General features: G+C 51.9%; 1 protein-coding gene across 1 annotated transcript in view; it reads right to left on the reverse strand.

Moving 5' to 3' along the window:
• Positions 1 to 11,113: 11,113 nt before the first annotated feature.
• The window catches only part of VDR (vitamin D receptor), a 58,610-nt gene continuing 50,348 nt past the window's right edge, over positions 11,114 to 19,375 (reverse strand). Inside the window, exons 8-10 of the mRNA XM_005905458.3 lie at positions 16,188 to 16,339; positions 15,884 to 16,000; positions 11,114 to 14,390 (exon numbers count right to left, since the gene is read on the reverse strand). Coding sequence (XP_005905520.2) covers positions 14,131 to 14,390; positions 15,884 to 16,000; positions 16,188 to 16,339 — 529 coding nt within the window. The 3' untranslated portion in view covers positions 11,114 to 14,130. The remainder of the gene's footprint in view (positions 14,391 to 15,883; positions 16,001 to 16,187; positions 16,340 to 19,375) is intronic.

Here is a 19,375-nt window from a genome sequence, read left to right on the forward strand (position 1 = left end):
GTCCACTCAGTTGCTGTGGACGATGCTTTAAAATCCTTACAGAGAGAAGCTCACACAAGTTGGTAATAAACACTGAAACGGGTGGACTAAAACTCAAAGCACAGAAAGGATTTTTCAAGGAAAGGTGAAACAGCCAGTAAGCAAATGCGGGGGAACATGCAACCTGCTTGTTGTCTAAGTGATGCCAATTAAAACAAGTTGAAGGCAGGCACCCTTTTCAAGCATTAGTGAGAATGTGGTGAAATGTACATGTTGGTGGTGGTGGTGTAACTGCTTTTTGAAATTAATTTGGCAATATATAGTAAGAGCTAGAAGATGTTTTTACCGTTTGGCTCAATAACCCCACCCAAAATACCCTAAAACCAAAATTCAAGGTGGGGCGAGTGGAATACGTGCATAGTAATGTTCATCACCACATTCTTTACCATATGGAAAATGAGAAACAATCTGAACACCTACAGTTGGAAAATTGCGAAGCAAATTATATTTCCACTTAATAGAAAATTACGAAGCTACTAAAAAGATGTTTTGAATGTGACATAGCATGGCAACAGAATGCAGATTTCCCCAAGCCCAGTGATGGTTGCTGTGTTTAAAGAAACCCGGTGTAAGCACAGGGGAAAAGATTGAGAGGAAATATGAGTGGCAGGGAATGATTGTGTGGCGTGGTATGAAGGCACACGTTTTTCTAGTCTTTTTCTTTTTGGTTGTGCCACACGGTATGTGGGATCTTAGTTCCCCAAGCAGGCTCAAACCTGTGTCCCCTGCATTAAGAGCAAGAGATCTTAACCGCTGGACCTCCAAGGAAGTCCTTCTAGTTGTTTAAGAACTGTCAATGTCGTGAAACGCTGTGGAGATTGGGATTGAGGGTTGACCACCAGCTTCCACTGGGCTACAGGGAGGGCCCTGAGGACCAGAGGGAGGTCCTCAATTCATTCCTCCAGCAGATATGTTAACTGGACCATCCATCTGCCGGACCATCACTTCGGGCGCTGTCCACTGAAGGCTCCTGGAGCTCGATTGGCTCTCGAGTCCATGCTGGGGGCAAGACCTTGTGCTGGGGCTGGAAAAGTGTTAGTCGTTCAGTCATGTCTGACTCTTTGTGACCCCATGGACTGTAGCCCTCCAGGCTCCTCTGTCCATGGGATTCTCCAGGCAAGAATACTGGGGTGGGTTGCCATTCCTTTTTCCAGGCGATCTTCCTGACTCAGGGATCGAACGTGGGTCTCCCACATTGTAGGCAGATTCTTTACCATCTGAGCCCCTGGAAGTGTTAGTTGCTCAATTGTGTCCAACTGTTTGCAATTCCCTGGACTGTAGCCCGCCGGACTCTTCTGTCTATGGGATTCTCCAGGCAAGAATACTGGGGTGGGTTGCCATTTCTTTCTCCAGGGGGATCTTCCTGACCCAGGAATCAAACCGGGGTCTCCTGCATGGCAGGCAGATTTTTTACCCTCTGAGCTACCAGGGAAGCCCCTGAGCCCCTGGAGGGACGGCCCAAAGAGGACAGACACTGGGGAAGGGAGCAGTGTGTGGGGGTAGTGGCCCCAGGGAGGTTAGGGGAGGGCTGGGGGATCACCAAGGAGCTTAGGGTGTGTGAAGGCTGCTCTGTCCTGGGGGAGGGGTTGGCAGGCTGTGGTCGGCCACCTGCTGTTTCACAGCACGAAGAAGGTGACAAGAGACGTGAGTGGGCCATCACCTCCACCACCCCCCCACAGGAACTCTACCTGGGCCCCCACCTACAAGCACCATCCGGCCTGGGCAGCCTCCTGCTCCTCCCCCCTCAGCTCTCTTCCGACAATGCACACTGGGGCCTTGAAATAACATATCTTTATTTATGCCATCATTTCCACATAATTTGCCTATGATTCATCTGTTGTTAAGAGGCATTAAAACCTCCAGCCTCAGCTCCCAGGCACCCACCAGTCCCCATCCCACTCTCTCCTGGGACCCACCCTGCCCCTTCCCACAATTTCTTGTCCAGCTCTCACCCAACCCCAGCAGCCCACTTCGCAGTGCCTCTTCCTCCACAAGCGTCCCCACCCCAAGCTCCTCCCCAATGGGCTTTGTTGGGGGAGTGGGAGGCAGGGGCTGGGACTCTCCATCCTCTCCCCCAGCCCAGACCCTGGCCTGAGGCAGGCCCTGCTGAGACTCCAGATGAACTAACACACACAGGGAAAGGGAAGAAACTTCTCCGGGCCCAGAAGCAGAGAGCTGTGGAACCCCTTCTGGGACCCCCACCCTCTACTTCCTCAGGCTGGATTTTCCTGGTACCTCAAGGCTGGTCCCTGAGTCCCTCCTTCCCCTTTATTCTGCTCTGACAGGGCACGGGGGTGTAGAGTTTCCAGTGTGCACGCTCGCGTGTGTGTGCATGTGTGTTGGGGGGTAGGAATAGGAAGGGTCGTCTCACACCCTCATTAATTACCTAGTAAGGCTTTAAGGCTTTGGGGACCCCTCCCTAACCCTCCCTGGGGAAATGTGAGCGAGTCAGGGAGCCGCAAGGTGGGGGAGGCAGGGGAGGAAGAGGATGGGGGCGAGGAGGGGGCTCTAGAAGGCGGCGGGGGCGAGGGGCGCTGTGGTTGTGTTATCTGATGTGAGGAGCCAGGTGTGCTCTGGGGGTGGGGGGAAGAGCAGCCTGAGAAAGAGAGGCAGAAACTGCAGACTCGGCCTGGAGAAGCAGAGAGGCCGAAACAAGAAAGACAGCAGGCCTGGGAGGCCCGTCGAGGTCTCTCCTCATCAGAGACCAGCTTCCCTCTCGTGCTCCGGAGGCAACCCGGGGTGGGGGCAGTGTCTTCCTGGCAGCCCCCAGCCTGGCCCCCCCAGCTCCCAGAGCAGCAGGCAGCCTCTCTCCACTGCAGGACAGAGCTGGGGTGGCCAGGCCGGTGTGGGGTGGGCAAGGGTCCAGCCTCGTCCCGAATCAGGGCAGTTGGAGACGGTTGAGGGTCTGTAATCTCGGTTGGGGGTTGACGGGTGGAGGAGGCTTTGCAGAAGGAGATAATGGGGAGGAGCCGAGCCCTGGCCTGGAGCAGGGAGCCGGGGGCCAGCCTTCCCCCTCCTCGGTGGCTTGGGCAGGCCTGTGAGCACCGTTGGGGCACCGGCGGGGTCCTCCACAAGTGAACCCACCAGGTGTGAGTCCCACCTGCGCCAGTCCTGACTTAGGTGTGTGTACGATGAGGGGGGATGACTGAAGAGAGGAGTGGATCCCCCGGGAGGTGATGAATACTCTAAGAACGAAGTCTAATAGTCACCAAGCACTTACTGCGTGCGCACCAGGCATAAGTCTCAACGCTGTGTGTTCACGTGTCTACTTTTCACAACATCTCCCGAGTGAGGATCACCAGTGTCTTCGCTCTGTGGGAGAGAGGCAGACCCCGTCCATCTGCCAGCGGTCCTGGCAGCAGCTACTCCAGTCTGGCCGCTCCCCTAGCGGAGGCCCTGCAGGAGCGGCAAACTCCCTCCTGTTAGCTTCACAAAGACCCTGCATTGCCCTTCATGCAGGGGAAACCAAGGCCCCCAGAGCTCCAGTCACTGCCCCCAGGTTACACAGCTGGTGAGAGGTGGCAACAGGCTTCAGGACCACCTGCTGTCTAGTCCCTCTCTCCTTCACCACTGCGGCTGCTTTCCTCAAGGCCAGGAGTGGCGTGGGGTGGAGGGGCAGGGGACCCTCTTGTGTCCCTCTGCCTCTGCACCCACAGCCCAGCCCCTGCTGGCCTGCAGTGGGGACAGCTGTGGGGAGCACCCAAGAGAACCAACACCCACTGAACCGTCCACTGCCAAGGCCGCTGACATGCTGCCCACCGACAGCACTCCCTCTGCTCCCGCCCATCCACTCCTCCACCACCTCAGGGCCTTCCTGTGAACAGGCAGAAGGCAGGAGCCCCTTGGGGCGGGGTCCCTATCAGAGAGGAAGTAAAGCTGGCTTCTTTCCCATCCCCTTTATCACCTCTCCCCATCCCTACTTTATCACCCAGGGCTGTTCCCCACCCCCCACCCTGTTGCTCCCCTGGGGCTCCAGGGTGGGAGAGGGGAAGAAATTTAAATCAGTGGAAGTGGGGGTGGGGCTGGAGGGAAACAGAAGGGACAGCGGGAAGGGGTTTCCCTGGCTCTCTGAACCCAGTTGCTCATTGGTCCTCCGCGCTTGGCTGGGCTGGCCTTGGTTGCGGAGCCTTTTCTGGTGGGCTGCTTGCTCTACCTGGCCCTCCTGGGAGGCAAAGGGAGAAACAGAAACCAGGGACAGACACAGTTGGGGCCCCTGCTCTACCCTCGCCTTGTCCTTGCCCCATGCTGGCTGCCACAGGTGTTCACAGAATTTCTCATGAGATGGGATTGGGTCTGGGTGGCACGGACCTTTCCAAATGCCCTGAAGGATTCTGAGTGCAAGTGACGAGGACTGTGGGAGGCCCCACGGAGCTAAATAAGGGCTGCCAGGCTGTGCTGCATGTGGCTTCTCCATTTCTCACCACGGCATCTCACAGTGGGTGCCTCAGGAGAGTTCTGCCCGCTGCCCACTGTCTTCCCCTCTCAGTAACTAGGATCTAAGAGACTATGCCTTTCTTCCCCCAGTCTAGCTCAGACAGTATTTGCAGAACAATCCAGCTTGGAATCTGATACTTGATCCACCCCTTCCTGCACCCTCTGTATCAGATATCCTTGGATCCCCGAGCCTTGGCTCAGATCTGGTCTAATTCTGTAAGAATCTGTTCAGACTTGGGGTGAGGTGGTTGGGTCCTGGAGAGGGAGGGGCTATAGAAGCATTGCCAAGTTCCCCAAATTCTTGTGGATGCCTGGGGTTTTGCAAGGCATCCATTCACCTCCTCAAAACTCAGTCTCATTACCCACCCCTTCTCTTGTTCCCAGGAAAGTCTTGAACAACCAAACCAAAGGGCTCTGGTCAGGGCCCTAGTGTCAACCTGCAAAAAGGCATTGTCTTAGCTCTGTCTTAGCCAACTCTGGACTTGATTTGCAGACCTAAGTTTTGGGAGATGCAAGGCCAGCATGGATAGTCAGAATGTTAGATGACAAAGTGAGGATTCCAAAGATTTGAACAGACTAAAATGTGGGCAAAATCAAATCAGATAGATACAAATAGGGATAAATGCCATGCTAAATTCTGCCTTTTGGTCCCCAAACCCAATCATTCACATACAGAGTAAGGGAGATATGGCAGCTGCTGTAGAGAGAGGCAGTTAACATATGGGTTCTGAAGCTAAAGGGACTTAACTTCTCAGTTTCCAAAGTTCAAGGGAAGGTGTTTAAATTTGCATAAGTCTGTTTGCATTTCATCTTCCATCAGGGACCCACGCAGAATTTTTTTTTTTTTTTAAACTTGACATCTATTGTGAAGATCAGATCTTTGAGACACGGACAGAAGTGGGTGGCACACTGCCTCATTTTCATTCATTCATTCATGTATTTATTCAGCTACGTTCATGGAATCCCTCCTTTGTTCCAGGCTGGTAGGGAGCCCCAAAGGCCAACCAGAAATGTAAAACACACTACAGTGTACACTTCATTCTGCCAGAGAGTGGGTGCACCATTCTATCTGAGTGGGGCAAGGGAAGGCACAGTGTGGTGAAGTTCAGGGAAAAATTTGTGCAAGACACGAAGCCTGAGCTGGAAGTTGAAGCAGCAGGAAGAGTCTGACAGGCTGAGAAAACTAGGAGATGGAGAACAGGGTGGGGCAAAATCAGGCCAAAGAAACCAACCTTAGAAGGATGTGCAGTGTAGAGCTCAGAGTGTAGGCTGGGACTCCTGTGGATTCCTGAGCCCCTTCTAGGAGCTCTGCGAGGTTGAAACTACTTTCATGATAACACCAATACGTTAAGTGCCTTTTAAACTCTCATTCTCTAGTTGTGTACACAGAAGTCTCCCAAAGTTTTCATGATGTGGGGTACTCTAGCTGATGGGCTGCAGAACCAGTTATGAGAATCTAGCTGCCTTCTATGAAGCCAGACATCAAACAGATTTGCAACACTGTCAAACAATCCCTTCTTGTCACTAAACTTGTTTATTACTTTTAGTAAAAATTGTGTTATTTATGTTATAATAGATTCATTACTATTTTTTAATTCAATGAGTATTTAATATTTTTCTCAATTTAAATTTCTAATAAAAATGGCATAGATGATCTTATTTGCAAGGCAGAAATACAGACATAGATGTGGAAAACAAACGTATGAACACCAAGGGGGAAATAGGAAGGGGGACAATTGGGATGAATTGGGAGACTGGGATTGACATATATACACTAGTGATACTATGTATAAAATAGATGAGCAATGAGCACCTACTGTGTAGCTCAGAGAACTCTACCCAGTGCTCTGTGTGATCTTCATAAAAAACAAACAAAACAGAGATATAGGTATATGTATAGCTGATTCACTTTGCTGTACAGTAGAAACTAACACAACTGTAAAGTAACTATATTCCAATAGAAATGAATTTAAAATGTTAAGAAATAAATCTCTAACTTGGCAAATATTGTTGGCTATAACCCACATAAACGAAAGCTATTTGGGGGTGGGGGGTAGGCATTTTCTGGGCTTCCCAGATGGCTCAGTGGGTAAAGAATCCACCTGCAATATTGGAGATGGGGGCTCAATCCCTGGCTTGGGAAGATCCCCTGGAGGAGGGCATGGCAACCCACTCCAGTATTCTTGCCTGGAGAATCCCATGGACAGAAGAGCCTGGCGGGCTACAGTCCATAGAGTTGCAGAGTCAGACACGACTAAAGCGACTGAGCACTCACGCAGGCGTTCTTTACTTTTAATGGCCCAAAGACCAAAATATTTGAAAAGAGCTGATGTGGAAGCAGCCTGTCGAGCCATGGTCACAGCTGCAAGTGGTTGAATGTGACCTTAGCTAGTCTCACAGTCTGGACAGCGACATGTGCTCCTGGATCACTGTGGGCTGTGCACTCCACCAAGGGAGCATGGGTCCAGTGAACACCAAGGTGAGTGAGTAGAGACTGTGACACAACAAATACACGGAGCAAACCTGATTCTTGCGGCTCATTGGGATTCCCCTCTGGACAGGATCCACTTAGGTCCAGAGAATACTGACTTTAGTTATGCGGTGGATAATATGTGTATCGGAGAAGGCAATGGCACCCCACTCCAGTACTCTTGCCTGGAAAATCCCATGGACAGAGGAGCCTGGTAGGCTGCAGTCCATGGGGTCGCTAAGAGTTGGACAGGACTGAGCGACTTCACTTTCACTTTTCACTTTCATGCATTGGAGAAGGAAATGGCAACCCCCTCCAGTGTTCTTGCCTGGAGAATCCCAGGGACGGGGGAGCCTCGTGGGCTGCCGTCTATGGTGTCGCACAGAGTCGGACACGACTGAAGCGACTTAGCGACTTAGCAATATGTGTATAGTGAGGTCACTGGGGAAACGAAGCTGGTAAAGAAAGACCATAATTGAAAGAAGCTGGGAACAGTATTAACTAGAGTTCCCAGTTTTTCGAATTTCTGTGCCTACCTTCCCATCTCTTTCCCACAATTTTCTCTCCAGCGGAGCGGTTTCAATTCAGGCCTATTTGGCTTATTAAGTTGCACACCTGCCCCCTGGTGGCCGAATGGAGCAATGACGCCTTCTCCCCTCGCCGGTAGATTTTCATGGAGCAGGAACTACGGCTTCCAGAGGCTGAGATCAGCATGGCGGAGTCAGCCAGATCCCTCCGGAGCTACTCCAGAGAGCGTAGCAGGGATCAATCGTTAGAGGGCTGGAGCGGTGTCAACGTCCAGTGAAAACTTGTTTGACCATCCCTTCACTCTGCAAGTTAATAATGATGCTGGCAGCATTTATGATAAGAGCTTTTCACAGATTGTATCACAACAATGAACTATAAGTGGGTACTATTATTGTTGCATTGTATTGATGCAATTGAAGATTCTGAGACTCAAAAACATTAACTCACTTGCCCAAGGTCACACAGATAGCCATTGGCAGAGCCAAGACAAAGACCCATCAGTTTATGCCATTAAGTGTTTGGCTTCTGCTTGTGCTCCTGACGATGGCCTGTTTGCAGGTCTGTCTTCTTCCAGTGGATTGTGCCTTTCTTGGGGTGCAGCAGCTGTCCTATTCATTGCTGTATCCCCAGCACTGAGGCCAGGACTGGGTTTGTGCTGAGAGACACTGCAAGGACTGCACAACCAAGCTGGACCTTAGGGGGAACCGGGGGCCAGCAGGGAAGGTGCTCAGAGGCTCCAGACAATAGGGGTCAGGCACCTTCACAGAGATAAAAGGCGAGAGCAGGATATAGGGGGAGAGAAGGGAGTGGGGAGAGTGGCCAGGCAAATAGCCCAAACCTGTCCCTGTAGGGCAGTAGCACCACCTAGTGGTGGAACTCAACGTGACTTCGGGGCGGGGAAAACACTAGCCAGTCCAAAGCTCAGAAGAAGCTGGGAACAGTCCCCCCTGGAGGGAGCCCCGGGAACTGTTGCTGCCCACTCCCTAGAGCCAAAAAGAAGGGCCTGGAAGCGTTGCTGGTCTTTCCGCAAGGCTTCAGGTTGTACAAAATGTGAAGAAACAACCCCCAATCCTTACCTAGTCTTGGCTGAAAAGAGGACACATGAAGTTCACACTCTTTTCTGGAGAGAAGCCTGCATCCAGTGACCAGGAATGTAAAAGCCAGCTCCCTCACCTCAGCTTGGGGCAATCTGAAGGGCCATCCCCATCTCTCAGAGCCTCCGTGAGGGCTGGTGGAGACCTCTGTGGAGACTGCACCGCAGCCCAGTTTCTCCCTCCACCCGATTCCACTTTCTTCCCTGCCACCCACAATGATGATCTTGTGACTACCCCGCGGTGAGCTCCCTGCACTTTAATCTACATTTGAGTTGGCTTCCCCAGAACCCAACGTGCAGCAGCACTGTCTCCTGAGTCACACACGGTGTGTCTCAGTGTATAAATTCCAAGCAGCTGTCTGGACCAGTGACCACCCCCATCCCTACCCCCAGTCTCTGCTCCACATCCTGCTATGCTTGCTGGTCAGCTGGAGCACACACCGCCCTCCAGGAGCCTCACAGACATCATGCCTACAGTGAGTGCCAGTTGGCATGAAGAGGCCTTCCCTTGGTCACACTGGGATGTCACACATCACCCTTGTCCCCTGCAGGGCCACGGGGCAGGCAGACAGACCCGAAGTGCATAGACAGCCTCCAGGAAACCTCAGTAGCAGCCAGAGACCCTGATCACCCCAGGCAAGCCCTCCCTGTCTGCTGGTCCCCAGAACTGAGGTAATCTGTATGTCCTGGCACAGTGCTGACCCATTTATGCCACATGAAGCTCTGAGCCTATCAGCTTTGTGATCTGTGAGATGCTTCTTACTAACATTTCTTCTGAGGAGCGGATGTATTCACAGCAGTCCCATTACAACGTTGCTTGATGTAAAGGGAGGATGTTCCCTAAGTGGTGGTGGTGGTTTAGTCGCTAAGCTGTGTCCAACTCTTGTGTCCATGGGATTTTCCAGGCAAGAATACTGGAGTGGGCTGCCATTTCCTTCTCCAGGGAGTATCTTCCTGATCTGGGGATTGAACCCATGTCTCCTCCATTGCAGGCAGATTTTTACCACTTAGCTACCAGGGAAGCATTTGACACCTCTATATGGTGTCAAATACTTAGTGGCCATCTGACTGACAGATGGACAGAAACGTACCATCCATGAACAGGATGCATTGTGTAGACCAACCCTGTCCAACAGAACTTCCTGCAAAGAGGGAAATGGTCTGTCCATTCCCATAGGCCTGAGGCTACTGGGCACTAAGAATATGGTGAGTGCAGCTGAAGAGCTAAATGTTTACTTTTATTTAATTTTAATTTAAATAGTCACTTGCAGTTACCTTATTGAACAACACAGATGCGGACCCAAGGCCTGGAACATGAAAACTAAAAATCACTTTCTCCCAACTGGATGCATTCCTCTCTGTTTACCTGCAAAAGTTGATTGTAACACAAAGCCTTGGAGATCTTGTGTTCCTCTGGATTGTCTATAAAAATGCTAAATAAGAGCCTCCTAACAGTTTCTGGGGACTCGTCTCCACATTCCTCCTGCCAGAGATGTACCCTGGGATGGTATTTCTCTAAACTCAGTCACTTTTCTTAACAAAACAGCCCTCAAGCCCCATCCCCGATTCTTCTACTCCCATCCCATCCCCCACTGACATATTTGATTTGAAATCAAATTTTTCAGATGCTCCTGAAAAATTAAATCACATCCAGAGGTTCTCTGACCAGTTTATCCTAAATAAATACATTGGTTACGTTTTTCCCGCATGGTTTCCCCTGAGACGACCGTTCTGTGTCTTGCTAGTTATTTGTGCTTGTGTGTTTAGCAAAGCTGCCCTTTATTATGTGTGTTGTGCTAAGTCGCTTCAGTCACGTCTGACTCTTGTGACCCCGTGGACTATAGCCCATCAGGCTTCTCTGTCCCTGGGATTCTCCAGGCAAGAGTATTGGAGTAGGTTACCGTTCCCTCCTCCAGGGGAATCTTCCTGGCCCAGGGATCAAACCAGTTACTCTTAGATCTACTGCTTTGGCTGGGGGCAGGGGGCTCTTTACCACTAGTCACTTGAGAAGCCCCATCCTTTATCATAAACCCCACTTTTTTTGGAAATGGAGGGGGTGCATTGGCTCCTCGGGGTCTTTTGAAGTCCTGTATATTCACAAGAGTCATTTGCAGTTTGCCAAGTCATGTAAAAAACAGGCACGGTTTAGTCCACAGGTGCCTGGTTTCTATTCTGGAGGTTTTAGGTAAGGGCCACACAGAAATGGACACAACGCGTGCTACTGAATGCTTCCTGAGAGTAGAGCCCTGCTGGTCCGGCACCTCCAATTTCTCTTTCCCAGGGTCTACTTTAGGAATGGGAGCCTCCCTCACACCCCCTTTCATAGACAGCTGGCATGACTGGCTGTCATTTGTCAGCCCCTTCGGCTCAGCAGGAATCAGTGGAGTGTAGCAGGTAATCAACGGCTTCTGGAGCCAGCTGCCAAGGTTCGAGCCCCGTCTCTCACTTAGCACCAGTGCCGCTTTGGGCACGTTATCCGCTCTGTGAAATGAGTGTAGTAGTCGTCCATTTCCCCAAAGGGTCCTTAAAAGGATAAAGCAAGCTGGTTTGCATAAAGCATTTATTTACAGCAGTACTTGACATAAAGTAAGCGCTATGTAAGTATCCGCCATCTTTATTACCGTATGGGAAGCTTTCTTCATTGGTTTTATTTGACAGATTTTTGGCAAATGTTTTTTCTCTTTGGAAATCACCAGGAGCCATTCTTCAAAGCCCTCTTTGCCGTTTTATTTCCAGATTTAACCAGATCTGCTGCGTGTTCCAAGCTTCCCTGTTGACCTCATTCAGATTCTCCTACTTCTTCCAGTCAGCCAGAGAAGGCTTTTCCTATCTCCCAGAATCTTGTTTATTTGGTATTTTTGGTGTACACTTCCTGGCTTCCCTGGTGGCTCAAAAGGTAAATAATTTGCCTGCAATGTAGGAGACGTGGGTTCAATCCCTGGGTTGGGAAGAACCCCTGGAGAAGGAAATGGCAACCCACTCCAGTATTGTCTGGAAAATCCCACGGACAGAGGAAGCTGGTGGGCTATAGTCCATGGGGTGGCAAAGAATCGGATATGACTGAGTGACTGACACTTCCTGGCTTTCCCATAATATACTTTAAAAGGTTGAGATTTATGACTGTCTGCCTTCACATTCTCTCATTCTAAAACAGAAGTGACAATATTTTCTTTCAATCGAGGGAGCCTCACTTTTCTCTCCCTTCCAGCTGCTAGACTGGACTTGGGACTGCACGGGGCTGTCAGGGGCGCCGAGGCTGAGGAACAGCGTCCTCCGTGTGTCCTGCCATGCTCCTGGGGGAGGTGGGGCTGGGGAGCACTGGGAGGGTGAAGGCAGTACAAAGACAAATTCGCTTTATTGATAAGGCAACAGCATTAAACCAAGCTGAGGCCGAAACCCCACCCGACCAGGGCCACAGTGGGGTGGGGTGTGAGTCACACTGAGATGCAGGCTGAGGCGTCCCTTTTCCAGGTCCTGAGGGCTCAGTGGGGTGACAGCCCAGGAAAGAGAGGCAGGGCTCTGGACTTGCTCCGTCTAAAACCCAGGGCTTCCCCCAGGGCACAGGTCGGCCACCAGGGGAATGGGACGAAGCGTCTGAGCTCTAGCACAGTGTAGGAAAAACAGCACGGGACCCCATGGCCAACATCCAGGTCCAGACCTGGGGCTGCTCCAAACTAGTTACACGAGCTTGGGTGAGTCACACCTTCTCCTCAGCATTGGTTTTCTCTAACAAGGGGGTTGAACTGGGTTAGCGATTTTCAAGCCTTTTCTACAATCGGGTCCCAAGGGTCTCTCCTTAATTTGTAAAATAACAACACCAATAGTGTGCGGAACTTCCCCAACATAAGCCCACACCTCCCATAAGCATCTCTTCATTAGTGGTGCCTGCTATCCGCTTTATCAGGATGTGGTCCCAAAGGCGTCTGATTCTAAAGACAGCTTCCGTCTGTCAGACGTCAGCTCTGGATATGGGAAGAACACCGACTTTGAAGTTTGGTGCCCCCGCCCCACCTGCCTCACTGGCCCTTTCTGACATTAGTGGGTGGGGTGGGAACAAGGAGGAACCAGCTTTACCCAACTCCACCAGAAGTGCTCTCACAGACCTGCTGCTCCCCACTCACACTTGAGATGCTGGAGCAGTGCTGGAAGCAGATCCAGGCAGCCAGGGTGGGCTGGGGCTGTTGGGATCTGGAAATTCCTCTCCCTCATCCCCCCCTCCCACGGACAAAGGAGCCTGATGGGCTACAGTCCATGGGGTTGCAAAGAGTTGGACACTACTGAGCGACTGACACTTTCACACTTCATCCTACCCTGCCAGGAAGGAAAGACAAGGCCCTACTGGTAAGTGGCTTCTCCAGACTGCTGGGGGCAGGGATAGTGGACCAATCTCTGGGTCATCACCCTTGGCCATCCACCCTATGGTGAGGCCCATCCAGCCCCACGGCCGCTGTGCAAGGGCTCTGGAGCCTGTGGCCAGTCCTGTCTGGGGTGGGTTGTAGGACCCGCAGGGTGTGAATGAGGACAGTGGGCTGCAATCCTCTGAAGCCTGGGGGCCGTTCAGTCCTGCCACGTGGACTGGGGGAGGGAGAAGAGCTCCCGCCTCGCCAGCCCCTTAGATCCAGGCTGAGGAGCCGTGGGCTCGGTGGCAGGATGGGTGGGGCCTCTGTCTACTACTCTTTTACCAGGCTGGGTTTACCTGTCCCCCCATCACCTGGGCCCTGCTCGCTTCCCTGCTTGGCCTCCAGCACTTGGGTTCTGGGCCAGTGGCCCCTACCATGGGGAGAAAGCCCATCCTACCAAAGCCACTACCGGGGAGAATGTTACCATGGTGAATGTTACCATGGTGATAGGATGAGGGTGGGCCCTACAGCATTAGGCAAGCACCCTTTGGCCGGCAGAGTGTGAATGAGAGTGGGGATTGTGATCTTGGTCACCTTGGTTTTGGGGCTTCCTTGGCAGCGAGTGTCCTAGGAGGGCCAGGATAAGAAGGCAGAGGAGGAGGGCCCATCGCAGCACACTGCCCAGGGGCAGACACACAGACAGCAGCAGAATGAGGAGGGGGTTGTGAGTCAGTATTTATCGTGGGTGGGTGGAGGAAGGGTGGTCCCAGCCGCTCTGGATGGGTGGGCCTGGAGTGCAGTGGAGGTACAGGTGTCTCTGTCCCTGAGGAATGGCTCTGTCTCTCCCACCTGCCTGTTCCCTCTGCACCAGCCAGCAGCCACTTCCGGAGTGGCGGGGACATCCTTGGGCAAGGGCCCAACTTCAGCCTCTGCCCTCTGCCCCTACTTTAGTTCCTTTGTCACATAAACGAAAAATCCTCATGACCAAGGCCTTGAGGGCAGGGGCGGGGGTGGGTTGGGGGGGGCAGCCTGTGGCCTGCAGGTGAGGGGGACCTGGTGTTAGACGGGGCAGGAGAGAGGACGGGCCAGCCGGGGAGGGGAGGCAGGAGAGGAGGGGATGAACCCCAGCAGGTGTGGGAAGGCCTGCTGGGCAGCCGCCAGCCCCAGGCCTGGGTGCCCGGCCCTGAGAGGCCTCCCCTCCCAGGCGCCAGTGCAGGCCGCCAGAGTCAGGAGATCTCGTTGCCAAACACCTCGAACAGGAGGGGTGTGAGCTTCATGCTGGACTCAGGCTGGAAGGAGAGGCAGCGGTACTGCTTGGAGTGCTCCTCGTTCAGGCTGCGCAGGTCCGCCAGCTTCTGGATCATCTTGGCGTAGAGCAGGTGGCTGCCTGGGGGCGGGTGGCGGCAGCGGATGTAGGTCTGCAGCGTGTTGGACAGGCGGTCCTGGATGGCCTCGACCAGTGCTGCGTCCTGCACTCCAGGGCGGTCTGTGGGCAGAGAGGTGGGGGGCGGGGGGGAGCTCTGAGTCAGGTCCCTTACTGCCCAGCCCTCACCCCTCAGCCCGAAGACAGACCCCCAGCCTCAGCACCTTCCTCGGTCACTCCTGGATGGCTGCTAATCTGTGACATCAGGCCTCCCCAACCCCTTGGCCACTTCCCATTGCCTTGAGGATCAAGTCTCAGGTCCACCTGGGTCATCTGGTCCTGTCCCACCTCGTCTCTCTCCTGTCTCTATTGTCCATCTTTCATCAGGATCCAGATCCCGGCTCTCTGACCTCCAGGCTTCACATCTGTGTTCCCTTTACCAGGAACTCATCTCCTTTACTTTTGCCTGCCTCTTATCCTTCAGGTAACAGCACAAAGGACCTTCCTCAAGGTCATTCCTGATGAGCCCTTACCTTCAGATGACATCAGGCTCCCATTTTCTGCTCTACTCTCTGTAGCATCATTTACTTTATTTTTAAAACTCTCATCACACAAGGAGTTGGTTGTTAAGTTGCATGTGTTTAATGTCTCCTCCTACACCTCATGGGGAGAAGGCAATGGCACCCCACTCCAGTACTCTTGCCTGGCAAATCCCATGGACAGAGGAGCCTGGTGGGCTGCAGTCCATGGGGTCGCTAAGAGTCGGACACGACTGAGCGACTTCACTTTCACTTTTCACTTTCATGCATTGGAGAAGGAAATGGCAACCCACTCCATGTTCTTGCCTGGAGAATCCCAGGGACGGGGGAGCCTGGTGGGCTGCCGTCTATGGGGTCGCACAGAGTCGGACACAACTGAAGTGACTTAGCAGCAGCACACTTGATGCGGGGATCTGTGTCCTGTTTGCTGCTGAGTCCCTGTGCCAGGCACCATGCCTGGTGCTTGACAGAAGCCTGATAAATCAGTGTTGAGTCGATGAATGAATGAGTGAATGCTGGGCAGCGGGAGGGGTGCCCACGTCCTCTCCTTGGGCGCCTGCCCAGGAAAGCATCCCTTTATAGAGGCCACTGGCTTGTTCCCTGAACACCATCTAGGTGGAGCCTCACCAGCCATCCAGCATCCTCAGGACTGCAAGATCTCCTCCTCCTCGACCTCTCTCTCTCTTCCCACCCCAAACAGGCAGGAGAGCTTGAGGGTCACAGCACTCTGCCTCCAACATCTGTCAGCTAAACTATCAGGCCAGTAGAGCCATCTAGGGTTTTGCGCCCTGTCCCCAGGGGACCTCAAGTGTCAGCAGAGGTCAATCCAGTTCACACAAGAGCAGAGCCTGAGTCTGATTCTTCAGAATCCCACCCATGAACCAGCAATGGTCTCACTAGCTCAAGGGCAGTGAGGAAACCCTCAACAAACCCATACCATGCAGCCTGGGCAAACCCAGCAAAGTGGGTCTTTCCTGGTCGGTCTTTCCTTTTGCTCACTTCTCCTCCCGAACTTCTCTGCTGGCCCTCAGCGGGGCTCACCCTTCATGCCTGCCCCCCAGCCATGCCACTAGGTACCTGGGGAGACAATGCAGATGGCCATGAGCAGGACATGTTCCTCTTCGTGCAAATTCAGCTTCTTCAGCCCCACCTGGAACTTGATGAGGGGCTCGATGAGCTCCAGGCTGTGTCCGGCTACAAGAGAGAACGGCCCGCTGCTGTGAGCATCAGCAGGGGCCAACCACCCCACTCTACCCATCCTCTGGCCTGACCCTCGCCCTTCTCTCCCAGTTGCTAACTCCCTCCCTCTGAAGTGCCTGGTGGGGCACATGACCCCAGGAGGGGTGGAGCTTAGGCAGGTGGAGGCAGAACCCAGCCGCACCTCTGGTCACGTCGCTGACTTGGTACTTGTAGTCCGGGCTGCCACAGGTCCAGGACATGTCGTCCAGGGTGAAGGACTGGTTGGAGCGAAGCATGATGACTTCAATGGCACTCGACTTCAGCAGCACGATCTGGTCCTCAGGGGTGAGGTCTCTGCCAGGGAGGGTAGAGGGGGAGGTCAGTTACTCATCAAGACCTTCATGTCATGCCGATAAGTGCGATGCTTTGACAGGCATACCCTGCCAGGTGACCAGCATGTGCTCTGGGTCCTCCACCAAGGAACTTGCAGCCTGGGTGGAAAGATCAAGACTGTTTCTTGAAGGAGAACAACTCAAAGGTGTGATCAAATGCCAGCTGGTGTAGCTCAGCCACTAAGACAGGGAAAATCCAGTGACTTTCTAGGGTCTCCCAAGTCTAAGCAGTCATGGCTCTTCTAGGGTCAGGAAGATGGAGCCTGAGGAGGCTCCCAGGGCTATGGCATGAGTATGTGTAAGCTAAGACGCTTCAGTCATGTCCGACTCTTGGGACCTCTTGAACTGTAGCCTGCCAGGTTCCTCTGTCCATGGGATTCTCCAGGCAATAATACTGGAGCGGGTTGCTGTTCCCTTCTCCAGGGGATCATCCTGGCCCAGTGATCAAACCCATGCACGACTCCTATGTCTCCTGCATTGGCAGGTAGGTTCTTTACCACTAGCACAAGCTGGGAAGCCTATGGCATGAATATGGAGGTCTGCAAAAGCATGGCCAGGACCATTCTCAATGGCTCCTATTCTTTGGTCCTTCCAGTAGTGAAGTCAATTCTGTCTCTAGGACATCTCAGGCCCCACTCCCTCCAGACTGTTTTGATTCCGAATTCCATCATCTTTTTCAGTAGCCTCTTATTAGAATCCTGGAGTCAAGTCTCTAGTTTACCTTTCTTACTGTTGCTACAGAAAAGTGTCATTCCTGTGCTCAGAAATCCCCAGTGACCATCCAACACCCTAGGGTCAAGCCCATACTCCATAACTTGGCTCCAACATGTCTTTCCAGCCCTGCTTCCCATCACAGACTCCACCAACCCTCCGTTCTAACAACATAAAACTACTCCATGTTTGGATGCCAGGCATTCTTACACTGCCACACCTTCGAACATAGGACAGCTCCAGCTTAGAGAATGCATCTTCTTCTGGTCCTGAGTCCAGTTAGGCCTCCCTTGGATCCCTCCACCCTCTGATTCTCTTCACTGAATTAGAGCCATTCTTTTAAGATCTGCTGCACATTGCTTGTACTCCTATTTTGCCTTTCCCCCTTCACTCCTGTCCTTTATTTTTATTTTTTAAATTAATTAATTTATTTTAATTGGAGGCTAATTACTTTACAATATTGTAGTGGTTTTTGCCATACATTGACATGAATCAGCGACAGGTGTACATGTGTTCCCCATCCTGATCCTCCCTCCCACCTCCCTCCCCATCCCATCCCTCAGGGTCATCCCAGTGCACCAGCCCTGAGCACCCTGTCTCATGCATTGAACCTGGACTGGCGATCTGTTTCACATATGATAATATACATGTTTCAGTACTATTCTCTCAAATCATCCAACCCTCTCCCTCTCCCACAGAGTCTAAAAGACTGTTCTTTACATCTGTATCTCTTTTGCTGTCTTGCATACAGGGTTATCATTACCATCCTTCTAAATTCCATATATATGCGTTAGTATACTTTATTGGTGTTTTTCTTTCTGACTTACTTCACTCTGTATAATAGGCTCCAGTTACTCCTGTCCTTTAGATGCTTGTCTCTGGCTCTTCATCGTAAGCTGCTTGAAGGCCAGCACCACACTCAAACTGATCACTGAGCCCTGAGCTTGACGAGAGGGTCAATAACTCTGTGTTGATGACTCAAGAGACTCATGACTAGTTCCACTATTCTGAGTCACGAGCTCAGCTTATCTGAACAAAGACAAGGAAAGAATCAGGGCCCACAGATCAAACTGCTTCCACTTCTCCTTCCCTTTCTCTTTCTGATTCCGTCTGTACTTCCTCTTGGATATCCTGTTGAGGGGCTGTCACCCCCTGTGGCTGCACTTTGGAATGTAAAAAGGTGGGAAACAGATGTTAACGGATAAGAGTCCGATGTCAACAGGTGATGGGTGAGGAGGTGTGGAAAGGCTTGCATGATTAGATGGGCACCAAAGGGCCTGTGCTGAAGGCAAATCACAAAGTGTTGGAGTTGGAAGGCCCCTTCTAGAGACTGTAGTCCAGTTCCTTCCTCAGCATCTCTCACAGATGGCTCTCACACAACCACTGCAGGATTCCCCCGGGGCCAGGGAGCTCCCAACCTCTGGCCACAGTCACGAGGTGCTTGGCTCTAGGGCTAACAACATCTTCTCCTGTTGAGCAATAACCCACAAGATGACACACTCATCCATGGCTTGTAGTTCTGTCCTCTCAAGGAAGACAGAACCTGAGTTCTGCATTAGCCGTGGGCATGGTGGTGGTTTAGTTGATAAGCTGTGTCCGATTCTTTGTGACGCCATGGACTGTAGCCTGCCAGGCTCCTCCGTCCATGGGATTTTCCAGGCAAGAATACTAGAGTGGTTTGCCATTTACTTCTCCAGGGGATCTTCCCCACCCAGAGATCAAACCTGGGTCTCCTGGGTTGCAGGCAGATTCTTTACTAACTGAGCCACCAGTGGAGCCCAATCCATGGAACATCCCTTTAACCATTTAAGGAAAGCCACCATGTCCCCCTCCCCTTGCCTGTTCTCTGGAATAAACAACCCTGATGCCACAGTGTCTGAATGTCTCACTATCCTTGGCACCCCTCAATCCATATTGAAAAAGTGAAAACTAACACCACCCTCATTTGGGTTTTAATTCATGATGCAAGTAAAATATGTTCATTATTAAATCTTGGGAAAATACAGACAAAATATAAAGGCAAATAAAAATGGCTCATAACCACAAGAAACGTTTTGATTTATTTTCTTCCTATTTGTTTTCCATGCAAATATCTCTTTTTCAAATGTGCACCAGGTCATAGTAATCCTGTGTCCCACTTTCTATGTCAGTTCATAGTATGTGGCATCATGTTACATCAATGTATTATAGATTATTTAATCAGTCTCCCACCCACCTATGTTTGGGCACTTTGGTCACTTCTAAGTTTTGCTGTTTGGGGCTTCCCTGGTGGCTAGTGGTAAAAAAT

This window comes from Bos mutus, chromosome 5 (assembly GCF_027580195.1).
Source record: "Bos mutus isolate GX-2022 chromosome 5, NWIPB_WYAK_1.1, whole genome shotgun sequence".
Taxonomy (NCBI): domain Eukaryota; kingdom Metazoa; phylum Chordata; class Mammalia; order Artiodactyla; family Bovidae; genus Bos; species Bos mutus.